Source organism: Panicum virgatum, chromosome 5N (assembly GCF_016808335.1).
Source record: "Panicum virgatum strain AP13 chromosome 5N, P.virgatum_v5, whole genome shotgun sequence".
Classification (NCBI taxonomy): Eukaryota; Viridiplantae; Streptophyta; class Magnoliopsida; order Poales; family Poaceae; genus Panicum; species Panicum virgatum.
In genome coordinates, this window is record NC_053149.1 from 66,867,807 (window position 1) to 66,894,299 (window position 26,493).

The 26,493-nt window shown below is 46.7% G+C and overlaps 4 protein-coding genes and 2 long non-coding RNA genes across 12 annotated transcripts; 4 read left to right on the plus strand and 2 right to left on the minus strand.

Annotated features, from left to right (window-relative positions):
* The first annotated feature begins 2,932 nt into the window (after positions 1-2,932).
* LOC120673710 (chromatin assembly factor 1 subunit FSM-like) lies at positions 2,933-8,779 on the plus strand. Of its 2 annotated transcripts, XM_039954685.1 has the most exons (13): positions 2,934-3,099; positions 3,261-3,987; positions 4,081-4,180; positions 4,465-4,606; positions 4,699-4,825; positions 5,483-5,988; positions 6,069-6,419; positions 6,510-6,591; positions 6,664-6,795; positions 7,370-7,774; positions 7,850-7,987; positions 8,116-8,161; positions 8,246-8,779. In XM_039954685.1, the coding sequence occupies exons 2-13, from the start codon at positions 3,352-3,354 to the stop codon at positions 8,422-8,424; spliced, it is 2,844 nt and encodes a 947-aa protein (XP_039810619.1). In that variant the 5' UTR covers positions 2,934-3,099; positions 3,261-3,351; the 3' UTR covers positions 8,425-8,779. The 2 variants fall into 2 exon arrangements, with proteins under 2 accessions (XP_039810618.1, XP_039810619.1); XM_039954684.1 differs by having other exon boundaries at positions 2,933-3,099; positions 8,116-8,779.
* Positions 8,780-8,877: 98 nt separating this feature from the next.
* Positions 8,878-9,768, minus strand: LOC120673713. The gene is made up of 2 exons (XM_039954692.1): positions 9,677-9,768; positions 8,878-9,629 (listed from the first exon to the last, which is right to left on the minus strand). Exon 2 carries the CDS (start codon positions 9,608-9,610, stop codon positions 9,125-9,127), a length of 486 nt encoding a protein of 161 aa, XP_039810626.1. The 5' UTR covers positions 9,611-9,629; positions 9,677-9,768; the 3' UTR covers positions 8,878-9,124.
* A 573-nt stretch (positions 9,769-10,341) lies between these two features.
* On the minus strand, positions 10,342-15,119 carry LOC120673711. 3 transcript variants are annotated; one of them, XR_005674761.1, is made up of 14 exons: positions 14,919-15,118; positions 14,009-14,824; positions 13,703-13,803; positions 13,502-13,616; positions 12,950-13,027; positions 12,640-12,732; positions 12,459-12,542; positions 12,279-12,374; positions 11,976-12,038; positions 11,683-11,713; positions 11,310-11,356; positions 11,112-11,170; positions 10,747-11,003; positions 10,342-10,661 (listed from the first exon to the last, which is right to left on the minus strand). XR_005674761.1 is itself a non-coding variant. In XM_039954687.1 (13 exons), the coding sequence occupies exons 1-13, from the start codon at positions 14,985-14,987 to the stop codon at positions 11,004-11,006; spliced, it is 1,668 nt and encodes a 555-aa protein (XP_039810621.1). In that variant the 5' UTR covers positions 14,988-15,119; the 3' UTR covers positions 10,352-11,003. The 3 variants fall into 3 exon arrangements, 2 of the variants coding, with proteins under 2 accessions (XP_039810621.1, XP_039810620.1); XM_039954687.1 differs by having other exon boundaries at positions 10,352-11,019; positions 14,919-15,119; XM_039954686.1 differs by having other exon boundaries at positions 10,352-11,003.
* Positions 15,120-15,924: 805 nt separating this feature from the next.
* LOC120673712 (50S ribosomal protein L13-like) lies at positions 15,925-19,979 on the plus strand. 4 transcript variants are annotated; one of them, XM_039954688.1, is made up of 7 exons: positions 15,934-16,070; positions 16,918-16,987; positions 17,066-17,222; positions 18,144-18,215; positions 18,299-18,465; positions 18,552-18,663; positions 19,540-19,979. In XM_039954688.1, the coding sequence occupies exons 3-7, from the start codon at positions 17,184-17,186 to the stop codon at positions 19,747-19,749; spliced, it is 600 nt and encodes a 199-aa protein (XP_039810622.1). In that variant the 5' UTR covers positions 15,934-16,070; positions 16,918-16,987; positions 17,066-17,183; the 3' UTR covers positions 19,750-19,979. The 4 variants fall into 4 exon arrangements, with proteins under 4 accessions (XP_039810623.1, XP_039810622.1, XP_039810625.1 ...); XM_039954691.1 differs by having other exon boundaries at positions 19,545-19,979; XM_039954689.1 differs by lacking the exon at positions 16,918-16,987 and having other exon boundaries at positions 15,925-16,070; positions 17,038-17,222.
* Positions 19,980-20,526: 547 nt separating this feature from the next.
* Positions 20,527-23,557, plus strand: LOC120676321. The gene is made up of 2 exons (XR_005675771.1): positions 20,527-21,033; positions 21,128-23,557. It is a non-coding gene; the product is annotated as an uncharacterized LOC120676321 (long non-coding RNA).
* A 1,622-nt stretch (positions 23,558-25,179) lies between these two features.
* On the plus strand, positions 25,180-25,770 carry LOC120673965. The gene is made up of 2 exons (XR_005674930.1): positions 25,180-25,372; positions 25,546-25,770. It is a non-coding gene; the product is annotated as an uncharacterized LOC120673965 (long non-coding RNA).
* Positions 25,771-26,493: the final 723 nt, after the last annotated feature.

Below are 26,493 nucleotides of genomic sequence, written 5' to 3' on the forward strand. Positions count from 1 at the left end.
GCTGATTAGCCCAGCCGAACAGGGACAATTTTATGACGGTAACATGCTAACGCTCGATCGACTCAATTAATAGACTCTATTTATGTGTTACGGAAAATATCAGACACTGCTACAGCTGTGGCTGCGGCTGCAACAGCCGCACCACGTGGAAACAACCCAGCAGCTCCAGTGCAGCCTGGAAGTAGTGTAGCCGAATGGGATGTTTAACTCTATCCAACTAAGCAAACTACATAGATTAACATCAAAAAATAATTTTCACGAGGAACTAACCAGCGCATTATCCGCTCCTATTTGTGATTCATGGAGAAAAGAGAGAAAGGACTGTATCATTTTTTAAGTTAAAATAAAAAAACCATAGCAGGAACAGGACGGTCTAACACATGGAACGTGTTTGGTAAAATTTTACGCAAAAAGACGAATGCACGCATGGAGTACTAAACGAAGTTTATTTGCGAAACTTTTTCATGGACGGGTATAACTTTTCGAGACGAATCTAATGAGCCAAGTTCCACCATGATTGGCTACAGTGATGCTATAGTAATCACCCCCAAATCATCCTCTAATCATACAGTCAAAGACCGTATTAGCTACAGCACATGCTACAATACTATAATTGTGAAGATTGTTTCATAATTATACTTCATCTAATACATCTAATTAGTGGTTAAAGGGGCGAAAAGTTTTCATGAAAACTTTTACACCCCCTAACCAAACACGGCCATGGCCAGGCCTAAAACGCTGGCAGGGGTTTTTAATAAAAAAACTTGGGGAAAAAGTCTCTTTTACCTCCTCCAACTATCACGAAAATTTGATTTTCCTTCCGCAACAACGAAATCGGGTACTTCACCTCCCTCAACTGTCGTGGGATTTTCAGGGTACTCACAGCCGGGTGCGCGGAACGCACCCGCCTAATCCCAGAGGGGGAGTACTCGGGAAGGTGCTAAGCGACTGGGCTGATCTAGCTTGGGGGCAAGAACGTAAGAACACTCGGGTTTAGAGTGGTTCGGGCTGCCGGAGCGTAATACCCAACATCCACTGTGAGATGTATTGCTCTTAGTATGAATGAGTCTATCCTCTGCCCAGCCGGGGGGTTTTCCCTGAATCTTCCTCTAGCGAGCGTCTCCCTTTTATAGACCAAGGGGACGCGAAAACAGGCGTTCAGACCCCGACAGGTGGGTCTAACGTGGATGTATAGTATACTGCACAGAAAGCTTCAATGGAGCTACAGCGGTTGAGAATCTCTTCCTGGATACGCTCCATCGCCCTCTATGCTCTCTGACCGAGGGGAGTCTTTATTTGTTCCATCGGCGAGGCGCCCGTTGGGGCAATGTAGCTTGCGGCGTAGTCTGTCGAGGCTACCGTGTAGGCGTCATAATGAGCGAAGCCGAGCCGTCGTGTCCAACTGGCATAGTAGTCTGACATACGCGGCGTGGGCGGTGCCAGCGACTGCACTGTGCGCCTTGGTAACACGCGGCCAATAGTGCAACCTGGCAAAAACTGCCACGGGCTCTGCTATGGTAGAGCGCACTTCCACCTACCGCATTGAATGCGGTAGGTAGGCGAGTCTTCCAGTGGAAGCCCCGCAGCCCCGCGCGCGTGCCCGCACCTGTGGATACGTGGCGGCTCCGGACCAGCCCCAGGCGGGGTGTCGGTTCCACCTTGCTGAGGGGTCCGGATAATATATGGGGTCCGGGACCCAGCGGGGGTCCAGTACTCCCCGGGAGGTCCGGGGCCGCCAGCTGTTTTGGCTGAGGGCTACCTCCTCCGGGATAAGTGGCGTCACCGGACCTTCCCCAAGCGGGGAGCGGGCCCGGGGCCATTTGCCGGGAGAGTAGGGCTCCGGACCACAAGGGTCCGGCTGCTCGTCCGTTAGGGCGTAGTTAAGGATAACTACGAGACTCTTGCCTAAACACAGCAAGAGGGGGTACCCAGTCCTGGGGTACCGACATTCAAACCGTGCATTTTACCTCCGTCGAGTGGTTTTGAAGACTGTTCCACTACAGCAACCGCGGTTGCTACAGTAATCGTAGTTTTGTTTTTTTCCTTTTTTTAAAAAAAAATTCAGTTGAATCTTTGAAAAATTATAGAAAAATCATAAAATGAAAAATTCAATTTTGTTGGACTCTACAGAAGAAGATCTACACATTGAACATATAATATTATATGCTTTAATATAAAGTTTTTGCTACGAAGGTTTTGTCTTTGTTTTTTTATTTATTTGGCTGAATCTATGAAAAATCATTGTAAATCACTGAAAAATTATAAAATAGAAAATCTAATTTTGTTAGACTCCACATGAAATTGAATTTACAAAATTGAATTGAATTTTGTTAGATTCAATTTCATGTGGAATCTAATTTTGTAAATTATTGTAAATTCAATTTGATGTGGAGTCTAACAAAATTAATTTTTCTATTTTATAATTTTTTATAAACTTTATACTAAAGCATATCATATTATATATTCAATGCGTAAATCTTCTCATGTGCAGTCCAACAAAATTAAATTTTCTATTTTATAATTTTTCTATTTGGTTACTGTAGCAACCTCGGTTACTGTAGCGAAGCAGTTTTCAAAACCACTCGAGGGAGGTAAAATGTACGGTTTGAAAAGTTGTGGGAGGTGAAGTACCCGGTTTCGTAGTTGTGGGAGGGAAATCAAATTTTTATGATAGTTGAAGGAGGTAAAACACATTTTTTCCAAAAACTTGGGCGTGTATGGGCTCATTCTAACGGAGCAAACAAACACGTGGCCCCACGAATCGACGGCGGCGGCCGTCCCGCGGGAAGCCAAATCGACGAAACGAAATTCTCGAAACCGCCGGCCGCGGGAAACATTTTGCGCGCCTCTTCTCCCTTCCCTCCCACGCGCGCGCGCGCGCGCGGCGCAACTCTCTTTACAAATACTCTTCCCGGTTCGGCGCCCACTCCTCTCCAATCTTCTCCGCTTCCCTCCTCGCGCCCGTTCACATCCCCAATCTAGATCCACTGCAGGCGCCGCCCACCTCCCCGAGGGAAACGCCAAACGCGGACGCCGCCGCCCTTCTCCGGCCGCACGCTTCGCTCCCTCCTCTGGTGCTTGGACTCCGGGGATATGCAGGTGCGGGTCTCAATTTCTGCAGAAATGTGTTCTTTTGCGATTTGTTTGTTTGTTTTTCTTTTTTCGAAAGCCATCTATCGCGGTTTCTAGTTTGTGCAGATTCTAGTACTACCGTATTTGTAACGCCATGCCTTATGCCTCCGTTTTTCTGCGTTGTTCAGGTGGAGTAGACCATTGTTTGAACAAAGATTGGACATAGGAATGCGCTGTTAGTTCCTGGAGTAGAAGCTGCAAGATCCAAACCCTCCCGCGATGGAGAGCAGCGGCATGGTTCTCGATGTTGTTCGCCCCGAAGAAGCCCCCGACAGCAACGGCGCGGGGGCACACGACGATTTGGGGCAATCGCAGATGCAAGTCGACGGCCCCGTTGTTCTCAACCGATCAGCCGAGCTCGAGTCGTGTGACTCGATGGCCACCGATGACGCCCCGGCGCAAGCACCATCAAGCCAACCGGAGGCGGCGACGCAGCAGTCTCCTTCTACGCTGACGGACACCATCGTGGAGGTGCAGAAGCAGCTGAAGCGGAAGAGGGCCTCCAACAGCCCGGCGATTGCTGACGCGGACAGGGATGCCCTTGTCGCCGGATGCCGGCAGGAGCTCGAGGGCCTCTTCCAGTACTACAAGGAGGTTTCTGACCGCAAGATGCGGTTTGATGCTGGGAACCTGTCCGGCAACGCGTTGGTTGGCTGCTTGCTTGAGGAGAGCAGTCTTGGGCTGACCAAGTTGGTGGACGAGATATATGAGAAGATGAAGGGATTGCAGGGTGTGTCGACGGCTTCGGTCCGTAGCTCTGTCCTGCTCGTTGGGCAGAGGATGATGTACGGGAAATCTTCCCCGGATGCTGACGTGTTGGAAGATGAATCAGAGTCAGCTCTTTGGTGCTGGGAGGTAAGTTGTGTGTTCCTTTACAACTCGGTGTTCTTTTGATTCTATTCGGTTTCATGTTTCATTAAAACTGAATCTTTTTTTAATAATGTGCAGATAAGAGATCTGAAGCTGATGCCTGTGAAAGCACGCAGCACTCTGAGTACAAGGAGATCTGTCAGAAAGAAAATCCATGATAGGATCAATGCCATCTACTGTAAGGAAAACCTTGTTCCTACTCATACAAAGCCATTTTTTTCCTCTGCCTGTAGTAGTGGTTTTGCATATTCCATTTTGCTGCCGAAAATGTGAAGGATCTGTCACATTCCTTAAATACACGATGTGTTTCTTGAATGACATTTATACCTTTTGTTACTTTTAAAATAACCTGATGCTAAATCAACCTATTTGCACTCGTAGGAACAAAGCCTGTAAATGTTTAATTTCCTATGCCCTGTATTTCTTATCTGTCCACTCAATAAGTGAATGCATCATTGGCAGCAACTTTGTCAGTTCTGGAAAACCGAGGAGTTGAAACCCAAGTGAATGATCTCAGGAAAACATCATTAAAATTGAATAAATCATTGAATCTGGAAGAGATCAGATTAATGGTGGAACGAGTGATTCAGAAGAACACAGAAAGGTATGCACCCTTTCATTTCTGTTGATCCACCCATACAATTTCTTTGTTCCTTGAGGTTCCAAAAGTTCTGATGTGTACTTTTGTCAATAAAGAGGTGTGAGAGATGCTGCGTCAACAGCTAAGGAATTGATGAAAGAAGCAGAGAAAAATGACCAAAATGTTAGCAGACTTGATGATGCGAGTGTCTCTGAACTGCAGAATGGAAACTTGCCTGCTAATGTAAGCACTTGGTTGCACTGTGCTTGAGACATTCTGACAATTGCATTTTGGTGTCCGTTCTTCCAAGTTTGATGTTTGGTTTGTTCAATTTTTAGTAAATTTTTGATGGATTAGTTGTTATTGGGCACCAGTAGTATTCCAGTTTATTCTTTAGCTGAGCACTTCTGGATATTCAGATATGACAAACGATGATATTAGTATTTACTACAGGTGCTGGGATGGCAGTTTGCATGTTTAGAAAAACTCGGCCGGCGGGGGAATGACCGCCCCCGCGGTATTGTGTGATAGAGAAGACCGTCTCACACCGGTCAAGAAAATCCCCGAACCCCTGCCCCACCCTTACACAGCGGCACCGTAGCCCATGTGAGGCGACCATGACCGGGGCCGGGCCTTAGACCTGTGCTTTGGCACTATGGGACAGATGAGGGGATTTTTTTTTTAACCTCAACTTGAAATTAGCTCCCACGGGGAGTCGAACTCAGGACCTGAACAAGGAAATATCTTTATTCAGTTCCTATAATGTTTGCAGGCGTGCTTTGTTCTCTTTTGTCCCTTTTTTTTTGTTGTGAGAGCATGGCATAGTATTAAAATCAGTGTATCAATTGGATTGCACACAGCTTTTTACTAATGCAGTTATGGTATATCATTGGCTTCTAGGAAAAGGAGATTCAGAAAGTGCAAAAACAAGCTGAGAAGGAAATAAAGCGCCAGGAGAAAGAAGAAGCTCAGATGAGGAAATTGCAAAAGAAACAGCAAGAAGAGGCCCTAAGGGAGCAGAAGAGACGTGAAAAGGAAGAAGCTGAAGCTAAGAAACAACAAAAAAAGCAAGAAGAGGAAGCATTGAAAGAACAGAAGCGTCGTGAAAAGGAAGAAGCTGAAATGAAGAAACAGCAGAAAAAACAGCAAGAGGAAGCTGAGAAAGAACAGAAACGCCGTGAGAAGGAAGCTGCACAACTCAAGAAGCAACTAGCCATTCAAAAGCAAGCTTCTATGATGGAACGCTTTTTCAAAAGTAAGAAAGACAGTGGAAAACTTCAAAAATCTGGAGATAATGACTCAGCTGATGGTCCCATTGACAAAAAAGAGGCAGTACCAGCAACCACATCAAAAATTGATTCTTCCTTGTCTCAACAAGAGAACTGGATTCTAGGGGATCTTCGGAGGTTAGCAACATTTCCTGACCTCTGTTTCTTTCACCTGCACACTTAGCAAAAAGAACTGATTAATGTATATTTTTTCACAGGTTGCAGGTCACTGGTTGGAAGAAGCTATCTAGCTACAATAGGTCGTCCAGATGGGGTATCAGGCGCAAACCCAAGGTGGAGGCATTTAAAGAGCTCAAGCTTCAAAAATCTTCAGATGATATGGTTGATGAAATATTTTCCACTCCGAATGAAGATAGCTGCCACAACTCATGTCAGGAGAATGAACATGATAAGCTTGAAAGTGACATTGACATGCTACCAACAAGTGAAACACAATGTCATGGCACCAGTAATGCTAAACCTCTGCAAACTAGATTGATTAGGAGAAAACTTCTGCAATTTGACAAAAGTAACAGGCCAGCGTATTATGGGACCTGGAGGAAGAAAAGGTTGGCTTGCAAAACTCATGTCACCTATATACTTTACCATTGCTGTCCCATTTAGTGCAATGTCATGATTCGTTCTACTATTATCTGCAGTGCTGTTGTTGGCCCAAGATGTCCACTTAAGATGGATCCTGATCTTGACTACGAGGTTGATAGTGATGATGAATGGGAAGAGGTACTTGTTGACACTCATGTGTCTTTTTTGTCCTTGCTGGTGAGAGATATTCATGTTTTGTGTTCTACATAGGAGGATCCTGGTGAGAGTCTTTCTGACTGTGAGAAGGATGGTGATGAAGTTATGGAAGAAGATTCCAAAATTACAGATGAAGAGGATGAAGATAGCTTTGTCGTGCCTGACGGCTATCTCTCCGACAATGAGGTATAGCACTAAATGAATGTCTCTTGCTAATTTGAGTACCTTATTGGTCTTGGTGAGGTGCAGTTTTAATGCTAGTTTCAATCAATAAATCTCCTACCAATTTAATTGACATGAGAGCAAGCCAAATATTGTTGAACCTGCTGTTAATTAACTAGTCAGATCTGCAAATGTTCTCCAATTCTGTCACCTTGAACACTAGATAGATAAATGCTACCATGAAAGTTATATGCTAATCTGTTGGTGTTTTATTCTCATGGAAGGGTGATAACAGTGGGCATCGTATGCTAAGGCTAAATACTGAACTTGCAAGAAAATAAAATAGTGGGATATAAAGTTATAAACTATACTATACAGGTGCAGTAGAAAGTAGGAAGATACAAGTTCTACACATAAGTTAGCAATTTTGTTCAGTTCTGTTCAATCTCTTGTGCTTTTTCTTGAGTTCTAATGCACATTCAAATATGTTGTACCATATATCTGGTGTCTGTAGGTGTTTCACCTTCTAAGTGTGTTATAATACCTTAATTACATGAGCAACATTCTTCATTTCATCGTTGGAGTTTTGTTTCTGCAGGGGATACAGATAGAAAGTCTATTGGATGATAAGGATGAGGAAGCCTGTAGCTCACCAACTGGGCAGTGCCCAGAAGTTGAAGAATTCAGGTCTCTACTCCGCCAGCAAAAAGTCCTGAACACTTTGACTGAGCAGGCTCTTCGGAAGAGCCAACCTCTTGTTATATCCAATTTAAATCATGAAAAAGCTGAATTACTGACTGCTGAAGACCTCAAGGGAACAACAAAGGTTGAACAACTATGTCTGCAAGTTCTTTCAATGCGCATCTGTCCGGGAGGTGCGGTGGTTGATGTGCCTTCTATTGACAACTCATCTGCAAGTGCTGAGGAAATTAACCAGTCCAATGTGAAAAATGGTTCTCCTGCTTCTGCATCTGCTATACCAGAAACAGACCTACCAGAAATTGTAAGTATTGAGTAAATAGTAGCAGTATCTGTAAGCATATTGCTGTGATTTCATTTTGCTTCAATTCCAATGCAGGTTCAGGTGATTCGATCATGTCGAGATGGTATCAACAAGGTGGTCGAATTACTGCATCAGAAGTTTCCAAATGTTTCAAAGTATCAACTAAACCGTAGAGTGAGGGAGATATCTGACTTTGTTGATAATCATTGGAAGGTTAGAAAGCTTTTGCATTCAAATACATCATACTGATTCTTTCAGTATCATGATTACAAGCTGATTATACCTGCAAGGGTGAAATCGATCAATATGTTTTGTACTAAACTGTCTTTGTTTCTCTGCAGGTCAAGAAAGAGATTCTTGACAAGCTAGGCCTGGATTCTTCACCAGGTACTCTTCTCCACCAGTTCTTTTGGCAACATGAATACTTGTCCTTGACAATTATTCTCACAAATGATATTATTTGTGTTTTAGTGAAATCCAAAAAGACCAAAGGCATAGCCATGTACTTCTTGAAGCGGTGTTTACCTCCAGAAGAGGCCATCAGTGCTCTGGTATCTTCACCTGAGCTGCGCTTGAAATCTAAAACCATTCAAAATGGCAACGGTGGCGCTGAAGCTCCTCAGATTAATCTGTTCCCCTCGCCCCAGTAGAGTTCCTCGCAAGATGATATCCTAAAGCTTTATTCCTCGGGATCAGGATTCAATGGAGCTGTGCACAAAGATGAGCTCTGAGTAACAGTGGTGCGTGTACAAAGACAATGGAAGCGCAACTTGATTTTGCATCTTCACTGACTGAAGATGACCCAACATGGAGGCCTGGATAATGTTTCTGGGTGCTGACATGTTGTAGTTTTAGCCAAAAAATAAGTTAATTTATGAAGGATACTGGTTGATTTATTTGGCCATTTGATGTGTCCAACATGTATGTATCAATTGTTAACGCAGGCGGCCGGCCATTGTTCTGAAATTGCTCATCGCCTGCAACTTGTTAACAGTGTTTATTTTAGTGTGAGCTCATTGAGCCTGGAATTTTTTTATTCTGGGATTCTGACGAATAAGCAATCTTTACATGTGACTGTTCACTTGACAATGACTGCAGAAATGGGTTTTTGTAACCTGTTTGCATGAAACCTGAAGAATACATGGAACTTATAGCAAAGGCAGCAAAAGCAATATATATTTGCTTTGACATTTTCAGCTGACAGGTAACAGCAATAGTACATATTAGTACAAAAGAATGACAGCAAGAATACATGCTAGAACAGAAAGCAAAGAATCAACGAATCTTCATATCTTAGCTCGGTTGCTGTGATAGCACCACACCAGAGACCAGATGGCATCAATCATTCAATCAGACGTTGTAGGGCTGCCAGTTCTTGGCATGGAGGTCGTCGTCGTCCTCGTCGTCAAGCCGGAGGGAGAAGGCGAGCGCGAGCGCGGCCCACTCGAGGACGAAGATGGCTGTGCCGAGGCCGCCGACCATCTTGAGGATGACGGCGCCGTCCTCGTCGCGGACGTAGGACTGGAGCTCGGCGAGGAAATCGGAGGTGCGGGTGAAGGCGAGCAGCGCGACGGCGCCCTGGAAGATGGCGGTGAGCGCGGCCCCCGCCGTGTGCGCGTTGTGCCACTGGGCGGGCGTGGCGGGCGCCGTGAAGGAGCCCGAGCAGCCCGCGGCGGAGAAGACGGCGGTGAGCGCGTGGAGGAAGAGCAGGAGGAGGCCGCACGGGGAGGGCAGCAGGCGCAGCGAGAGCGTGAGGAAGATGCAGCTGGAGGCGGCGCCGAGGAGCACGTAGTTGCAGAGCAGGAACGCCTTGTGCGTGTGCGACTTCCCCGCCATCGCTGCCGCCGGATCTGGCCTGTTCGCGCTCGCGCACTCGGTTGCTGAGTCCCCCCCGCCGCTTGCCTTGGAGCCGAGGGAGCGGAGGGAGGGGCTGGTGGCCTGCGAGGGTCCGAGGCAGCGAGATCGAGGGAGCGGCGGAGTGGTGGGTACTTATATGCCCGTGCGGCCGGGCGGCGCGGTGGATTTGGCCGTTGGGGGGGGGGCGCGGGCGCGGCGGCGGCGAGAGGTGGGGGACAACGGCTAGTCTGGTGGGTGGGGTCCGGAGGGAGGGGAGCGTGGAGGGCCCACTGACAAGAGAAGAGAGACGTTGCTTGACTAGTTGACTCAGTCTGGTGTTTATAGCGTGGGTGGGTGGTGGGATTCTATGCGGGCCGCGGGCGTGCCGTTGCCCTTCCGTTTCGCCTGCAGGGCCGTTGGCTGGAGGGCGGAGACGATCGGACGGCTGGAAGCAGCGTCCTTTCTTCAACAAGAAACTTGTTAGTTGTCCCATTTTAAAAAAAAGAAACTGGTTACTTGCGTAGTACTTCCATCCGTCAATTCTGTGAGTGTTTTACTGTATCCAGATTCATAGAATGTTTAATGAATCTGGACATATAATTTGTCTAGATTCAGAAAATGTTCAATGAATCTGGTAAAATACCAGAATAACTTACATTTCAGGACAGAGGGAGTACAACACATTTAAAAAAAAACTGGACACAGTCCTGCTGACGACCAAATTTCCAGACTTAAATCACAAAAATTCAATGGCCTGCTGACGAAATTTCCAAGAAAAATTGTAGGCTGTGGTTAGCTGGGCGGCATTCAGTATTTCACCCAGTGGCCCCAAAATCTGTACAGCATGTCTACCTGACCAGCTTCTGACCAGGTGACCCAGGATTTAAGATACTCGTACTTTGTTTTCGCTAAGCACAAACTCGATCAAGTTCCCCAGCATTGAATTTTTCGTTCCAGCGAAGGTTGCCGCCGGAGCAGACACACGACCCGAGTTGCCAGATTGCGTGCCAAGAAGTCTAGGCACGCTCGGCAACGCTGACATCCTCTTTTGCTAACACACAAGTTGATAACGACTTACAAATGCTGGTAACACGTCAATTTACAGCGGCTTCCAGTGACTGAAGTCGATTACTTACAGATCAGAAGAAAACACCATCGGAGGGCTACCGACAGAGTTCTTATTCAGCTGGCACCGCCTCATGCTTCGGCCGTTTGGGCGGCCGACTCTTCGGCGTCAGATGGCTGCGACTCGTGCTTCGCCGCCGCCTGGAGAACCCGGTCTTTCACAGCCGTCGTGGAGGGGGACGTCGGCAGGCCCACCTTGTTCGGCTCTATCTTCTTAGCTGCCCATGACAACGCTTCTGCTCCTACTTGTACCGGAGACAGCAACAGTCTAGACAAAGAGAGAGCTTAAATGATCTTTTTGTTAATCTAAGACTTCAATTCAACCTAAAAGGATATTTTGATACAAAAAACAGGCACAAGCTCCAGGATAACTTACTTTAGGTCCTGCTCCAAATCCTCGGAGCTCTCGTATGTAGTGAATCGCGAGTAGATAGTCTATCAAAAATAATGGAAAAAAATGAGCTAAACTGTGTTGCTGCCACATTTTGCAAGCGGATATGTATGTTTGCAGTTAACAGCAACATACAAACATATTGAATAAACAGATAGGTTGTGTCTCAAGCATACTACATACCAGCCCAATGCTTAGAACGGCGATGTATTGCAGAGTCGTCTCCCATTCTGCAGACACAGTGATCAAAGATCAGTTAATCAAAATCGATATTCCAATTCAACTGTAGCACACATGTTTCTTCCAATCAGATTTTAGAAGACCTGGCGACAAGTATACATCATGGACAGATCAAAGAAGATCAACAGAAGTGTTTAGGTGAACACGCAACAAGAAATCAGAAGAAGGATGTGGATTGTATTTAACTCTCAGGAACAAACAAGGGGCTACTTTTCTAGGTTGGAGTTGGACTCCAGATAACTGTTCTGGTACACATCATGCACGTCTTAAGTCTTAACCAAGCAATGTATGAAGTCCAAATCATACAACAACATACCTAGTATAGCATAGGAAAGTGCTGAGAGGCCCTGTCAAAAAAAGAGAGACAAAATTGTCATGAAAAAATGCATCCAACAATTTCAGGGGAAAAAAAGAATAATTCCTATAAGAGCAAAAACGACAACATAAAGGTAAAAGAAGTGTTATGTGTTGTATATGCTCTTGAAATTTTAACGGCACCAGATCTTATAAAGTGTAACAGAAATTTAGTTGCGAGATATTCAGGAACAGCATGACAGTGCGCCAACATAAGCAAACGGCAAGAAAATGAGAATAAGACCAGTGGCCTACCAGAAGAGATCCGAACACAAGAGTTGGGGTGGGCTTTATTTGTTCAATGATTTCTTCAACGTCCTGCACATGTTTTGAGACAATAATGTGACTATGTGAGTGATCAGCAATGTAAGGAAAAATTATGTAGAGCATTAATTTATGAAACATTTTAAATGTCCGCTCACAAGAGCTAACATCTAGATGAACTATTCAAACATGATCTTGAAAGAAAATAAGAACATGATCGGGAGTAAGACGAGATTGCCATAGTTGTCACAATCCTTCTGGTTAACTGGTGACTTCTGGTTCTGATTCTTTTACCTCGTTTATTGCTGTTAATGCAGTCTCAGGTTTCAGTTCTTTGACACGAAGGTCCCTTGACCATGCTTGGAAACCACCTTTAACTAGGTAAGGTCGCTGCACCCAAATATTCAAATTCAGACAGGGGCAAGGATGCATGCAACTTAACTACTAGTAGAACATAAAGCATTCGAAATTTGCCTGCACACCAAGCTTCTTCAGTAACCTAGCAACGGCTTTTGATCGGGCTCCATTAGCATCCATAACTATGACCTTTGAATCACCCTACAATGGTAGGTAAAAAAAACTATAACTTACTGTGAAGAAATATTAGAAGGCAGATGCGAAGTGCATGCTTCAGTTCTAAGTTCCAAACGCATACCTTAACCAATTTCAAGTTTCGGATGACAACAGCAAGTAAGGCATCATTAACATCTCTTCCACTTTTAAGCATATTCCTTATTGGGCCTTTGATCTAAAGAAGGTAATCAAATGAAATAATTATCAGAGAAACTATGAAAATAACCCCTGCTAGCGTGACATGAAGGACACCATTACAATGAAATACTCAATCCTTATGAATGGAGCTGAAATCAGTGTAAGCATACATAGGAAATGTCCAGCAATCACTGAGTGGTTAAAACAATAATCAAGTACCACTGGTTTTTTTTTAAAACTGAAATAAGACATACCTCAGGTGAAACTACACTTGCATATTTAGACCTTGCCCCAAGGCGTAAATCAGGAACACCATCTTTTTCCCTCAAATCCTACACGACATAATCTGATAGTCAGCTTGATTGCATTTTCCTATGCTACAGAAAACATGTCAAAAACCTCCAGGAACTATACTTGCACCAAATAAATTTGTTACCAGAAATAGCATGTTAGGAGTAAATAACTTGCCAGCAAACTGCTGTACTATAGCAACAAGGCAGAAGGTGACTACTAAATATTCCTTATAGTAATTTTTATTAATTATGAACTGGATACAATGGAGGGTTCAGATGACATGAAATAAAGAAAAGGCCAGCGAGATCTACAATTTCTTGCCTAAAAAAGTTTGGCAGTAAACTGTTGTACTAAAGAACCAAGATAGTAGGTGACTAATAATTGATAGGCTATAAATACAATCATTTCTAGTATTTGAAAAGGATATGTATTATGAACTGGATTCAGAAAAGAGCTTAGATGAAAAGGGACACGAAAGAAAGAAAAGGCCAATGAGATTTACAATATCTTGCCTCAGGCCGAACATCAATAAGTACGGCTTTGTCATCATTTTTCAATAGCTCCAATGCTGATTCTGGTGACAGGTCTCCTGAATAACCACCGTATGTGAAGAGCCAGTACGATGTCCTACAATGTGGCTAAATTTAGAAGGAACCCTGAAAATAAGATGCAGCTAGAGGTGAGGTAGGCAAAGCAAATAGGTCTTCCTTTACCCTATTGTCACTGAACCTCCAAGCACAACTGCCAATTGAACAATAGGATCACTTGGGTCCAAACCAACATTCTTTTCAACACCTTCAACAATTACATATGCCTGAATCATTGGATGCAGTAATATCAATCAGCAGCTACATCAACAATGAACTTCATTGCGGAATGTTCACAAAAAAGGGATATCCGGATTTTTAGGAGCCCATTCAAGATTTTTAGGAGCTCATTCATGCTTATTCAGTGAGAACAGCAGTAAAGTGATGTTTAGAACAAGGACCGATGCAATTAGGTTCTTGGACCAACATTACCTGTTGAAGAGCATTTCCGATTGGTCTCAGAACTTGACTAGCTTTCTCCTCAGGCGTGCTCAACAGATCTCTTACATTTGGTGGCAGAGACTCCTTTGCGGATCTGTAAGAATACACGAGGAACGTTGCCGCACTGCCCAGTGAATCCTCTGCAGCAACAATTGCCTTCCTAAGAACATCAACAGCCACGGCGCCAGCTCCCGCCACCTTCTCCTGCAACGCCCCGGAAGCGTCCGTGACCCCTCCGGCGGCCTTGTCCTTACTGGCATCGACCGAGGCCTTGAGCCCACCGATCGCGTCGCGCACCGTCTTCCTCCAGGTCCCGAGCGCGTCGTACGCCGACAGCCTCAGCTTGTCGTAGGCCTCGGTGAGCGCGTCCTCCGCCTGGAAGACCTGCTTGCCGAGCTTATCGATGAGCCTGGCCACGGAGTCCTCGACCTCGGACGCGTCGGACGGGAACGTGGTGGGGAACGGCGCGTCCGACAGGGCGCGCTCCGCGGCGTCGCTGGGGGCCGAGTCGAGCGCGGCAGTGACGGCGGTAGCAGTTTGCTCTGGAGCGGCCAGGGCCGCGACGAACGTCAGCGGCTGGTCGGCCCCGGTGCAGCATAGCGCGTCGGCGCTGGGCAGCTCGGAGGCCGCGCCGCCGAAGCCTCGGGCGATGTCGTCCGGCGCGGCGGGGTAGGGGGAGAGGATGGAGGAGTCGGCGAGCGGCGGGCGGTCGGGTACCTGCGCGACGAGCGGGTCGGCGTAGGACCTGAGCGCGGCGCCCACGTCCACCCTCCGCGGCACCCGCGCGACGACGTGCGACGCCGTCACCTGCCAAGCAACCGTACCAATGCAATCAGCGCCCGTGAAGACGGCGAGCAAAGCCGGTACGAACCGGCTGGTCCGCGAGAGGGCGAGGCCGCACCGGGCAGAGCGGGGAGCAGCTGGGCGCGGCGGAGCAGACGACGGGCAGCAGCATGGCGGGCGGGCTCATCGCGTCAGGCTGCCGCTCCCATCCGTTTGGTTACCGCGAGGAGTCGAGGTCGAGAGGGTCGGTCGCCGCGGGTCGGGGCGGCGATTCGGCGAACTGGTTGGGTTGGAGGCCAGAGAATCGGGACTGGCACCGGCACGTGTCTCTCGGCGGGGGTCTGTGTGGAGGAGGAGTGGGTTGATCCGGGACGAGTGGAGCCGTTCGGATTTCGCCGGGATTGCGCGGATTGGTGTTCAGAGATTCGGCGTGTGGTGTGGCTCGTCGGCGTCGAGGTCGCGGCGGTGGCCCCCCGTCCCAGCCCTACGCGCGCCACATATTCTCAGAGCCGTCCATGGCAGTTGGACTGGCGCCACTTGGACTGGCCTTGTTGGGTAGGCTTCTCGTTCGCCGGCGTCACGGCGAAACGTGAAAGATCTCCTCCAGTTGACGACGGCGACTCTGTTTTCAACCCGTCAAGGTGAACAACGCCTATACATGCATCAGATCGAAATTTCATCTGCAAATTTAGAACAATTGAGGGCGACCGACTTGCCAGAACGCATCGAGAACACATAAATGGGTAGCCAAGCTGATCCAGCATGGTCCAGAAGTTCACCATTCATAGATGACCGTTTTAAAAAAAATTTCATAAAATTGCGTGGCGTTTGGTCACAACATGCAATAAAGTGTGTATTCCATTCATTATTATAAAAAAACCTGTACGTCCAACAATTTTCTTTTGCAAAAAGGTACAGTTAGTACGCAGCTCGTATTTGGGCTAGACAGTGTTTATTTGAGGCCGGAGAAACGAAACAGCCCAGTCCATCCGCCCCATCCAAAATCGTGTCCACGGAGGAATCCAGGGTCTGTCAACTGACGCAAGGCCCATATATCCCCGGAACACCCTCCAACCGATCGTGACCGTCCGCTGCATGAAGGCCAAGGATCCATCCGTCCACCGGATCGCTAGGGTTTCTCCCGGAGTTAAAAGGGCCCGAGGAGCCGCCATTATAAACCCTACCCTTCTCCATCCGCTCCCACCCTCTCGGCTGCCAGGAGAAGCAGCCGCTGCCGCCGCTTCGACAGCCACCGCAGGGTACCAAGATGGTAAGATCCCGAACCCTTCCGCTCCGCTTGTGCTTTTCCTCTCGATCTCTGCTTCTGTGCGTATGTCGCTAGCGTTTGGTTGGGTGGATTTGTTCGCCGACGAGGGGCCGGCATGAGAATTGTTTCGCAGCCGAGGTAGGCGAGCGCGGCGGCAAGGGATTCGTTGTGGCGGCCGTTGAGCTCATGCTATTGTTTTTGTTCAACTGAGATCGTGGTTTAGGCAGAAGTCGAAGATGTTGAACTTGATGTGGCATGATTTGTAGTATTTTCCTCTCATACGCACTTCTATTTCACCGGAAAACGGGAATGGACTGGATGTTCATAGGTTTATTTGGTTGATGGGTTGGTAGTCGCTTGGATTAAGTTAGGACGATTTAGTTATATAGGTTCCTACGCGGTAAATGTATTGGCTGATGTATTTGTGTTTTCGTATCCATGTGATGGGGATCTGTTGTGCCATTTTGTTTGCTTTCTGCTCATGAAAGTTATTCGAGTCTGAAAGCTTGTTCAGCGCTCGGAAGTTGCACTGTTTAGTATTAGGTAGCTAGATCTCCTCATCGAGCGCATATCTGTGATATGCCTGCTATATCCAACTTTATGTTGGATTTTTGTTGGTAGATATATTTGTGTCTGATCCTAGAATTTTCTTAAGTGGGTTCACTGGTTTAGTGGCTATTCGGTACATTGACTTTGTCATCAGTTGTTTAGTGGGTTCACTTGTTTAGTGGCTATTCGGTACATTGACTTTGTCATCAGTTGTGCAACGCAATCTCATTTCCATTTTCCATTATTTCAGATAGATTTGTCAAAGAAAATTAATGAATTCCTGTTTTATCCATAAAAACAGTTTGCAACGCAATCTCTTATGGCCCAATTGGGTGGATGATGAGGGGAGAAATGCGACTTGTGGCCCAAAGGTTGTGGTTTTAGGCCTTTTCTGTTTGGATTTTGGGCTTTGACAACGCAGTGATTAATTGGGCCAACTGCTGCGCCAGGTTCCATCCACCGGCCCAAGTCTGAATCGCCTCTACCCACACAAGCGGACGCGTCCTCTGATCTCTGCTTCCGCCGCCGCCGCCACCGCCTCCTCTTCCGGCAACCCTTCCACTTGACATGGCTGCGGCGCCGCCGGCGTTCACCGGTAACCTGAAGGTGAGCTCATATTCGTCCTATTTTCCTCTAATGTCACTAATTTCAAGCGATAAAACCCCCCTCACGCGCACACATTTCTCTCTCGCCCGGTGCTAAAACCTAGCGAGTTCGTGCTTGACGCCGGCGGTGGCACGGCCGCGGCGTATGACACCTTCCGGGCTTTCTTGTGGTGCGCGGAAGGTTGAGAGTTGGGACTCGAGGGTTTTCGACTTTCGTGGCGCGTCTTGAGGGAGTATGGCGTGTACCATAGCGAAGTTTGTGCGATTCGTCCTCGGCAGGGGACGCTGACAGGGAGACTGGTCCTCGAGCGTTTGGCACCGGGGTCTGACCGTTGCGGGGCGTTCTGTATGAATCATGAATTAAATTGGATTTTGAATCATCCGAATTTTGATCGGACATGCTTTTATGTGACTGAAATTAATATAGATTAGCGTTAGATTTTTTTTCTTTTTACCACTCTATGCGGGGTTGTGAAGTTCTGGACTTGTGTCGATAAGCTTTGGTTCACTGGGAGATGAGATACGATGCTCACGACACTGGTTAGATTTATGCATACTAAATTACTAAGTGCCTGTGCTAGTAAGTGTGCTCATCCTGCCTGAAGTCGTAGAACATATTAATATGGCACACCTGATGGCACCTCCTTGTGATCATTTTGGTATTGTGCTAACAAATTGCATATAAATTGTTGATGACGGTGTGGTTATGTAGAGATGCATTTCTGTTTCTTTCATTCACTTGTAAAAAGGGAAGAATTATGCAAACAGGATCCGCAGATAACTATGCAGTACAAATCTGTTTCCAGATCCATCATGTATTTTTGGTTCCCTAACTCTGGACTACCTTAATGTAGTTTTTGAACCTATACAAGCAAAATGTCAAGTGCTAGCAGTGACAGATGCTTCCTTTCGAACCGTGCAGAAAGCACTTGCAGGTTTAAGGAGAATCAATTTAGATGGGCTGCGTTGGCGTGTATTTGATGCAAAGGGCCAGGTTGGGATTCTTTCCCTTGTTTCAGCTGTAAGGAACTCATCGGAAAAAAAATATTGTGATAAGTTGCTTTGTCTCTATGGTAGGTGCTTGGACGGTTGGCATCCCAAATAGCTGTTGTGCTACAAGGGAAGGATAAACCAACTTATGCACCACATGTGGAAAATGGAGACATGTGCATTGTGCTAAATGCCAAGGATATCAGTGTTACAGGAAGAAAAATGACCGATAAGATTTACTACTGGCACACAGGGTTAGTAAGTCCCATCAAGATTGTCCAATACATCGTATTTGAGATATTATTAAGCTTCTCTTGTTATGCGCTTTCCTCCCGAACAGGTACATTGGCCATCTAAAGGATAGAAGACTCAAGGACCAGATGGAGAAAGACCCAACTGAGGTGATTCGCAAAGCTGTCCTGCGCATGCTTCCCCGCAACAGGCTGCGTGATGTAAGTGAAACTTTGTTTCTCTTTTATTCTGTAATCGCTAAGGCATGAGCTTATTTGTTTCTCTGAGTAATCACATATGTTATTTCTAGTATTATTTTCTGTTGTTTAACCTTGCAATGGTTACTTTTATCTTGCATTTGTGAACAATTTGGCCCCCTTTAGTATTGTTGCTACATATAGTATTTTTTGTGCTGTTTCCTGTCTCATTGGGTTTCATCTCTAGTGGTCTAGCCTACCCCTGTTTGTTTGGACTCCTGCTGTAGAAGTTGCAGGCTTTATCTTTCTTGAATCAATGGCCGGTAGAGATAGGTCTATTTGTCTGTATCCTATAGCTCCTGGATTATAAAATCTGTGTGCTGCATTGTCGTAGCTAGCTGCTCAGAAATTCTTAATGCTATGTTGCAACCAGTGGAAAATAAAATAGTGTTATTAACTGGATCTGTTGGAAATCAAATTTGGTATTTGATACTCCCTCCGTCCCAAAAAACAAGTCACCCTAGGATTCAATAATTATCCCAAAAAACAAGTCATCTTACCCTACTATTTAGAGAGTGCATGTGCATGCAAGAATCAATCAGTGCCAAATATGGGTAATAAATAGGGGCAAACATGGTCATTTTACCTTCTTATTAATTTGTCCTAGAATTCATAGGATGACTTGTTTTTTGGGACTGAGGGAGTATTATCCAGTCATTTTTTGTTCTTGGTGCCGTTACAAGTGTCTGAGATTTACATGAAGTTGTTGTGTTGTGTACTGATGGAATGTTTCATGACACTGTAACTTTGAGAAATCATGCCTCTTTTCTTGTCACGCTGATATAACCAATGTGCTTCTTATGGTATTGATGTTCAACATATATTATTCTGATCATCCAGGACAGGGATCGCAAGCTGAGGATATTTTCTGGAAATGAGCATCCATTGCACGACCGCCCTCTTGAACCGTTTGTGATGCCACCCAGGCAAGTACGTGAGATGCGCCCTCGCGCAAGGCGTGCATTGATAAGGGCCCAGAAAAAAGAGCAGGCAAACAGAGCCAAGGAGGAAGAAGATGCTAAGAATGCCAAAGCTGAGGTCACTGCATAGGCACATTCTGATGTGTATTTGCATTCTTCAGATATACCCTATCATGTTTTCACATTATCTTTGTTTCTTTGACATGTAGCCTGTCGAGCCGAATAGGCACTAGAGCCTTAGGAACTTGCAAAACACATTCTGAATATCTTTTGTATTTTGTTACAGCATGTATCGCAAAACTTGTCTCGAGGTCAAGGCTCAGTTGCTTTTCTCTAGTGAATAAGGCCCTCTTAATCTCTTATGCTTTGTTCTGACTTATGTTATAGGATAAGTCCAATGAAAATGTGCCAGGCAACAAATTTACTTGCATGAGTGAAAATAAATATGCCATGTTGGCATGCTGTAAAATTTTCATTTACACTGACATTCATATCTGGAATGAAGCGGACCTGAAAAACTTGTACTCACAGATTTCAGAGCGATCAAAATTACTCGGAAGCCCTCAGCAAAATTACGTAGAGCAGAAACCTGCCGCCAACTGGTGGGGCGGCAGGGGGCCTGCCGCTCGGTGGGGGGCGGCAGGCTCCTTCCAAGGATCTATGTGCAAAATAAATCTATTTTTATTTACATATAGGTCTTTTTTATTTACATATAGGTCCTTACCGTTTCTCCGCCGGGCGGTAGGCCCCCTGCCGGGCGGTAGGGTACAGAACTGTAAAACCTGAAACAAAAATATATTTCTGTAAAATTTTTTTGAAAAAATACAAAAATAAAAAAACGCTTATAATGGCCCAGTAAGATGGAGATTGTCAGCCCCAGGCCCAAAAGCCCTTAAACCCTAGAAAGAAACCTCCACAGTCGTCCACGGTAGCTCTTCCTCCACGCGAACACAACCACTAGAACACCTCGCCGCCTCCGCCGCCGCCGAGGACGACGGCGACGATGTGGCGTCCGCGAGCTCGTGCTCTCCTCCTCCTCCGCTCCTCCATTCCCAGGTCGCCACCGCCGCATCCACCACAACATCCCACTCGAACCCTTGCCCGAGCCCTACCTCCGCGCCTTCTCTCCCGCTTCCTCTCCTCCTCTCCGGATCCCATTCCCGATGCCACTTCCTCCTCCGCGGATCCCTTCCCCGAAGCCTCCTCCTCCCAGACCGCCGCTGCCCTAGATGGTGCCACCGAGGCCGGGGAAGACAACTTGAGCTCGATGTAGGAAGATGCTGGGGATGCCGACGACATCTTCGCATCCCCCGGCGGTGCTGACGCCGTAGCCGACGACGAGGAGGTCGCTCGCGTTCGCGCCGTCGTGGAGGACACTCCAGAGGACAAGTTGGCCTCCACCCTCGCCGACATGGTCGTGGACTTCAACGAGCCGCTCCTCGCTGCTGTCCTCCTTGCTGCCGAGCAATGTTCCTGTAAGAAGCTGATTTCCCTGTTCAACTATGCAGCGAAGAACAACCCAGCGGCCAAGAGCCTCTCGAATCTTGAGATCCTCGTGAGCAAGGTAGCTGATTCTGATGAGATTGGCAAGATGGACGCATACTTGCTTTGGGATTCGGTTAAGGAAATTGGCTCTGTGCCAGGATCAGTGAGCACACCGTTGTTGAATGAAATGATCGCAATTTTCCCTGGCAATGGAATTCAACTCAAGGAAATTTTCTTCACATATTTTGTGATTTAGGATGGCGTTCATTAATTGCTTAGCATACTTAAATGACACCGTTAATGTTATCTCTTGGGGCTTTTCAGTTGCACCTTCTATCTTCATTAAAATTCAAATGCATGGCTAAAAAATGTTGTCCATCAGATGACTGATGTAGATAACATTTTAGCATTTTACTGCACTTCTATTTGTATATTATGAATACAGATCTCTGCATCCCGAAAATATTTGGTATTGGTGCATCGTACAAGACTTTAATGTATTGCCCCCAAATAATCTGCGCCTTGATTCACCTATGTCAAGATTTTAGTTGCGCGTTGTATTAGCCTATTAGGTGATTGATCTGCCAGTGGTTGTCTGACAATACAGTATGTTATATTGTGTTGTATATCTGCACAAATTGTTGCTTCCCCTGGTAGCATTGCTCTGAAAAATTGGCATGAATATCTATGAAAAAGATCACTGCATATTGTAATGGATTTTATGAAGTTCATATTACTGCATTTTTTAAGCTATACCTGTAGTTAAGCATAGCTGCTGTTCTGATTATCGTTTCCTATACGGATCATGGCATTTGTGTTTTTTTTTTCATTTTTGCATTTCATGTCTGGACTAATTTATTGAATACTACCTATTGGATTCTTACTCTTACCTGCTAGATTGCACAACATACTGTTGCATTCTAGTCATCTGTCACTACACATTGTTTATTGATTTTGCACATTATGTTCATTTGTGCCTGACAACTTTCGGTTGTGACATTTTTGTTTATGAGAGAGTACTGAAACTAAAAAAATTAGGATGGATCGTTTTAGTTATCTCCTTTTGTATTTCTGGTCTGCAGAGTTTTTTTTCCGTGAGATCTGCCATTTCTAAGTCCGATAATTGTTAATTGGTTTTTGGTCTCCATCGTAGCTATGACACTAGCCCATTTTTTTGCTGTAATTGATGTCAATTTTCAGAAGATCACGGCCTAGCCACATGATCCATGCTGATAATTTTAAATTCACTTTGTCACAATCAAATTTAGCAGATGGCATACCATGCGTATTTTGAATTATCATCTGGTTATCAGTCCTTATCGGTACCCTATGAAAATGATCTGCTGATGTTGCTGCCATCTGATATCTCTAAGTAAGCATCCCCAGTGGTGAAACCAAGCAGTCGCAGAAAGATGTGCTAATGTATTCAATTTGCTTTGCAAAAAAAAAAGAAAGAAAGAAAACAAATCACTGTTTGGTATTGGTGCATATCGCTTCTTCTGCTCATGTGATGATCAGCATGGTGGTGATCAGAATAATACAACTAACAGAAGTACCCTCGGGATCTTCTGAATTATCAGCATGGATCCTGTGGCTAGGCCGTGATCTTCTAAAAAGCATCCAATAATCGAGGTCAGTCCGTGATTGTTTTCTTTTTTGTGCAAAGCAAATTGAATACATTATCACATCTTTCTGTGACTGCTTGCTTCCACAAGTGATTTCAAAATTGTCAGCATGGATCATGTGGCTAGACCGTGATCTTCTGAAAAGCATCCAATAATCGAGGTCAATTTCTATGTTGAGATTAAAATTATCAGCATGGATCATGTGGCTAGACTATGATCATCACATGGTTATTCTGATTATCAGCATGGATCATCATCATGTGTGACTACTATTCGGCTGACTGTGGCTGGTGGCTGGTGCTGATTTGTTGTGAGATAAAAATATTGCTGGTTGGTTAGTGGTTGGTGCTGATTTGGTGTGAGAGAAAAAATCTGCTAGCTGATTGGCTAACAAGACTGCTGAATAGAGTGTGGATTAAACAGTGGCCGCACACGGTGATGATCAGAATCTGGTCCTTGTGCCGTATTTTTAATGTTCTGTTTGGTACTGGTGTATATCGCTTATTCTGTTCATGTGATTTTAGCACTAACAGAAGTATCCTAGGGATACAGTTGTCTTTATGCTTTTGTTTCGCCAAGTGACGGCTGGAGGTTTGCTCGAGTTTCTTTGGTTGAGGCTGTCCCGTCCGTCCACACTATTTTAAAATGGGTATGGCATCACAAATGGACGGTGACAAGTTGTATCGTATGCTCATTTTCAAGTCCAACTTTGAACTAGTGCTCTCATTTTTTCGACTTGTTTTGTAACAACTCGCAGTGGACCCTCATACTGCCAGGTTGTTTCTGGTTCAGAATAAGTAAACTAGTGAGAGGTGATAGGTGTCTGAATTCGCTGTGTTCGTTTGGCTGTGACTGATGACTGGTGCTGATTTGTTATGAGAGAACAGTACTGCTAACTGACTGGTAGTTGGTGGCTGGTGCTGATTTAATATGAGAGAACAATACTGCTGGCTAGTTGGCTGACAAGCCAAGCGAACAAAAAAATAAAATAAAACAGGTGCCTGAAAGCCATGTAACGTGGCGCTGAGGCCATCCCTTTTCACTTATCAGCGTTCTGCTTGAACTCTCAACATTTGAACTTTGAGAGAACTCCCCGTATGTTTGAATTTTAGTCTAAGGGAATATTTGAACATGTCGGTACCTCTGGTCTAGGTTACCCCCTCTTGATGTGTCAAGACTCGTAGTCATCTGTAACTACGTTCAAAGGAGCTGAGCAGGACCTCTGGGGTCCGGCTGCACCTCACCGGACCAACAGTCCCGGACCCGCATCCCGCTCGGGGACGGGTCCGGTGTCACCACGTGTCCCGAAGAAGGGAGCACTCAGCCAAAACAGCAGGGGGCCCCGGACCTCCCACGGGGTCCCGGACCCCATATACTATCCGGACCCCTCAGCAGGGAGGGAACAGATACCTCGCCTGGGGGGTCCGGAGCCGCCACGTGTCTGCAAGCGCAGGTACGCTCACGGCTGCCAATCTTCCTCGGGAAGGCTCGCCCACCTACAGCATTCAACACGGGAGACGTTAATTGCACTCTGCCACAGCAGAGCCCGAGGAGACTTTTGCCAGGCTGTACTGTTGGTCGCACGTTACCTAGGTGCACAGAACAGCCGCTGGCGCCACTCACGCCACGCGCGTCAGTCTGCTACGCCAGTTAGACACAACAACTCGGTAACGGAGTATCTTAACGCCTACGCGGTAGACCCAACAGTCTACGCCGCAACCTACACTGCCTCAACGGGCGCCTTGCCGATGGGACAGGAGAAGACCCCCCTCGGCCATAGAGTCTACAGGGCGATAAAGCGTATCCGGCAAGAGATCCTCCACCACTGTAGTTCCATTAGTGTCTATTTAATATAGTATACATTCTTGTTGGGCCCACCTGTCGGGGTCCAACGCCTGTGTACGCGTCCTCCTTGCTCTATAAAAGGGAGACACCCGTTAGAGGGGGAGGGGGGATTGGAAGGCAGAGGATAGTCTCATCCACAGACCCAAGAGCAATACAACTCTCAGTGGACGTAGGGTATTACGCTCCGGCGGCCCGAACCACTTTAAACCCGAGTGTTCTTGTGTTCTTGCCCCATGAGTAGATCTGAGGAATAGCTTGCACTTCCCTGGGTAACCACCCTCTGGGGTTAGGCGGGTGCATTCCGCCACCCGGCTGTGGCCCTCCTTCCAGGACCACGACAGAACCTAAGTGCTAATGCTTCGAAATGCTAAAGTTTAGCAATATTCTATCCAAATAGGAGTGTTAATAGAGTGGACTAAACTTTAGTTAAGATTTAAATTTTTTTAGCAAAAATAGGTGTTAAAATGTAGCACTTTAGTCCATCCAGGCTCTGCTGTCGACCTTATCTCTCCAGTGAAAAGGCGAAAGCAGGGCGACGCGCGCTCCGGCGCCGATCTGCTCGATTTCCCTCCTCCGGCGGGCACTCCGCCGGCGAGCGTGGGGGGGGGGGGGGATCGACCGGATCGGCGTCCGGTGAAGGTAGCTGCTAGAGTAGATTAGGTTCCTTCTAGTAGGCTAGGTTTTGCTGGTGGTTCTAGGCGCTGGGGGCTCTGTTCGTCGGCGGACGGAGACTACGACGAGCTTGGATCCATGGCAGCTTCTTTTGCTCCTGGCGGTCCCTGGTGATCCTCCGGTGAAGTATGTGTACCTCTGCTGGTGCGTCTCAGGGGCGCCGGACTGCTGCTTCCCCATGCGTGGTGGAATAATCTTCTCCCGGATTTCTCTTGGCGTTCGTCGCTCCTTCGGCGTCGATGAATCCGGTGAGACTTACCCCGGCTGCGATTTTGGCGATCTGGTTGGGGGTTGTACAGGAGCTTGCGGTCGTCTTTGGCCATGGCCTTTGGTGGTGGCAGCGGCGTCGCCGAGGATGGGGCCCTGCGTCCGGTACTGGGTTTATGGTATGAGGAGGTTGGATCTGTGCGCCTTCTTCAGTGATGGACGGAGACGGCGGATTCAAGCAACGAGGAGCTCGGGATGTTTTCCCGGCCGACGTGCCACAGAGAAAAAGCTCCTGTCTTCGATGGGATGCTCATTCGGCTCACAAAGCAGCTGGTCTGCGATGGTGCTTCCTCGGAGCCAAGGGAGATCCGGCTGGCGTTTGCGTTCGTGGCGGATCGAATAGGATGAAGATGGACAGAACATGGACTTCATCGACCTTAGTTCTTTCTTCTTTTGTGTGGTCCTATTCGTATTGGTACTGGACCTGTGGTTCCTTCCTTATCCTTCTGAGCTGTACCCGTATTTGTACCATGTTTCCCTTGCTTTATGGTTCCTCAAAAAATAAAAATAAAAACCCAAAGAGAAAAGTAAAAAAAAGTGGGGGTCTTTCATTCTGTCTGCATGACAGAGGTCCCGTTTGCTCTGCAACGGACGCGCTGCCACACTGGAACAGCGCCTTCGGATCTGGCGCCCGCACCCGCGCCCCCGGCCCTCGCTCTTCTCCCTCGCGTGACGCCACCAGTCTACCACCCCATTGGTGAGATAGGGGTGGTGGGCGCACCACATGCCGCGTGGCTGCTCATGTAGTCACCTGTTCCCTCCCAGCGCGCTCGCCGGCTGGGGCACGCCGCGCGGGGTGTCGCTTCCACAGTTCCGCATCCGAGCTCTGAGCAAGGCACTATTTAGTTCCCGCCCATAAACCCCGTAAACGTAAAAAAACTGTCACATCGAATGTTTCGACACATACATGGAGTACTAAATGAAATCTATTTACAAAACTTTTTACATAGATGGGCTGTAAATCGCCTGACGAATTTAAT

Bases quoted from the DNA above. Each gene is read 5' to 3' on its own strand.
- LOC120673712 (XM_039954689.1), top strand. From the start codon at position 17,184: ATGGCTGCGGCGCCGCCGGCGTTCACCGGTAACCTGAAG. The intron at 17,223-18,143 runs GTGAGCTCATAT...CGAACCGTGCAG, and splicing joins CGTTCACCGGTAACCTGAAG to AAAGCACTTGCAGGTTTAAG. The intron at 18,466-18,551 runs GTTAGTAAGTCC...CCTCCCGAACAG, and splicing joins ATTTACTACTGGCACACAGG to GTACATTGGCCATCTAAAGG.
- LOC120673711 (XM_039954686.1), bottom strand. From the start codon at position 14,987: ATGAGCCCGCCCGCCATGCTGCTGCCCGTCGTCTGCTCCGCCGCGCCC. The intron at 11,714-11,975 runs GTAGGCCACTGG...TTTTTTTGACAG, and splicing joins TTGTGTTCGGATCTCTTCTG to GGCCTCTCAGCACTTTCCTA. The intron at 11,004-11,111 runs GTAAGTTATCCT...CTCTTTGTCTAG, and splicing joins GATTTGGAGCAGGACCTAAA to ACTGTTGCTGTCTCCGGTAC.
- LOC120673713 (XM_039954692.1), bottom strand. From the start codon at position 9,610: ATGGCGGGGAAGTCGCACACGCACAAGGCGTTCCTGCTCTGCAACTAC.
- LOC120673710 (XM_039954684.1), top strand. From the start codon at position 3,352: ATGGAGAGCAGCGGCATGGTTCTCGATGTTGTTCGCCCCGAAGAAGCC. The intron at 4,181-4,464 runs GTAAGGAAAACC...CATCATTGGCAG, and splicing joins TAGGATCAATGCCATCTACT to CAACTTTGTCAGTTCTGGAA. The intron at 7,775-7,849 runs GTAAGTATTGAG...ATTCCAATGCAG, and splicing joins AAACAGACCTACCAGAAATT to GTTCAGGTGATTCGATCATG.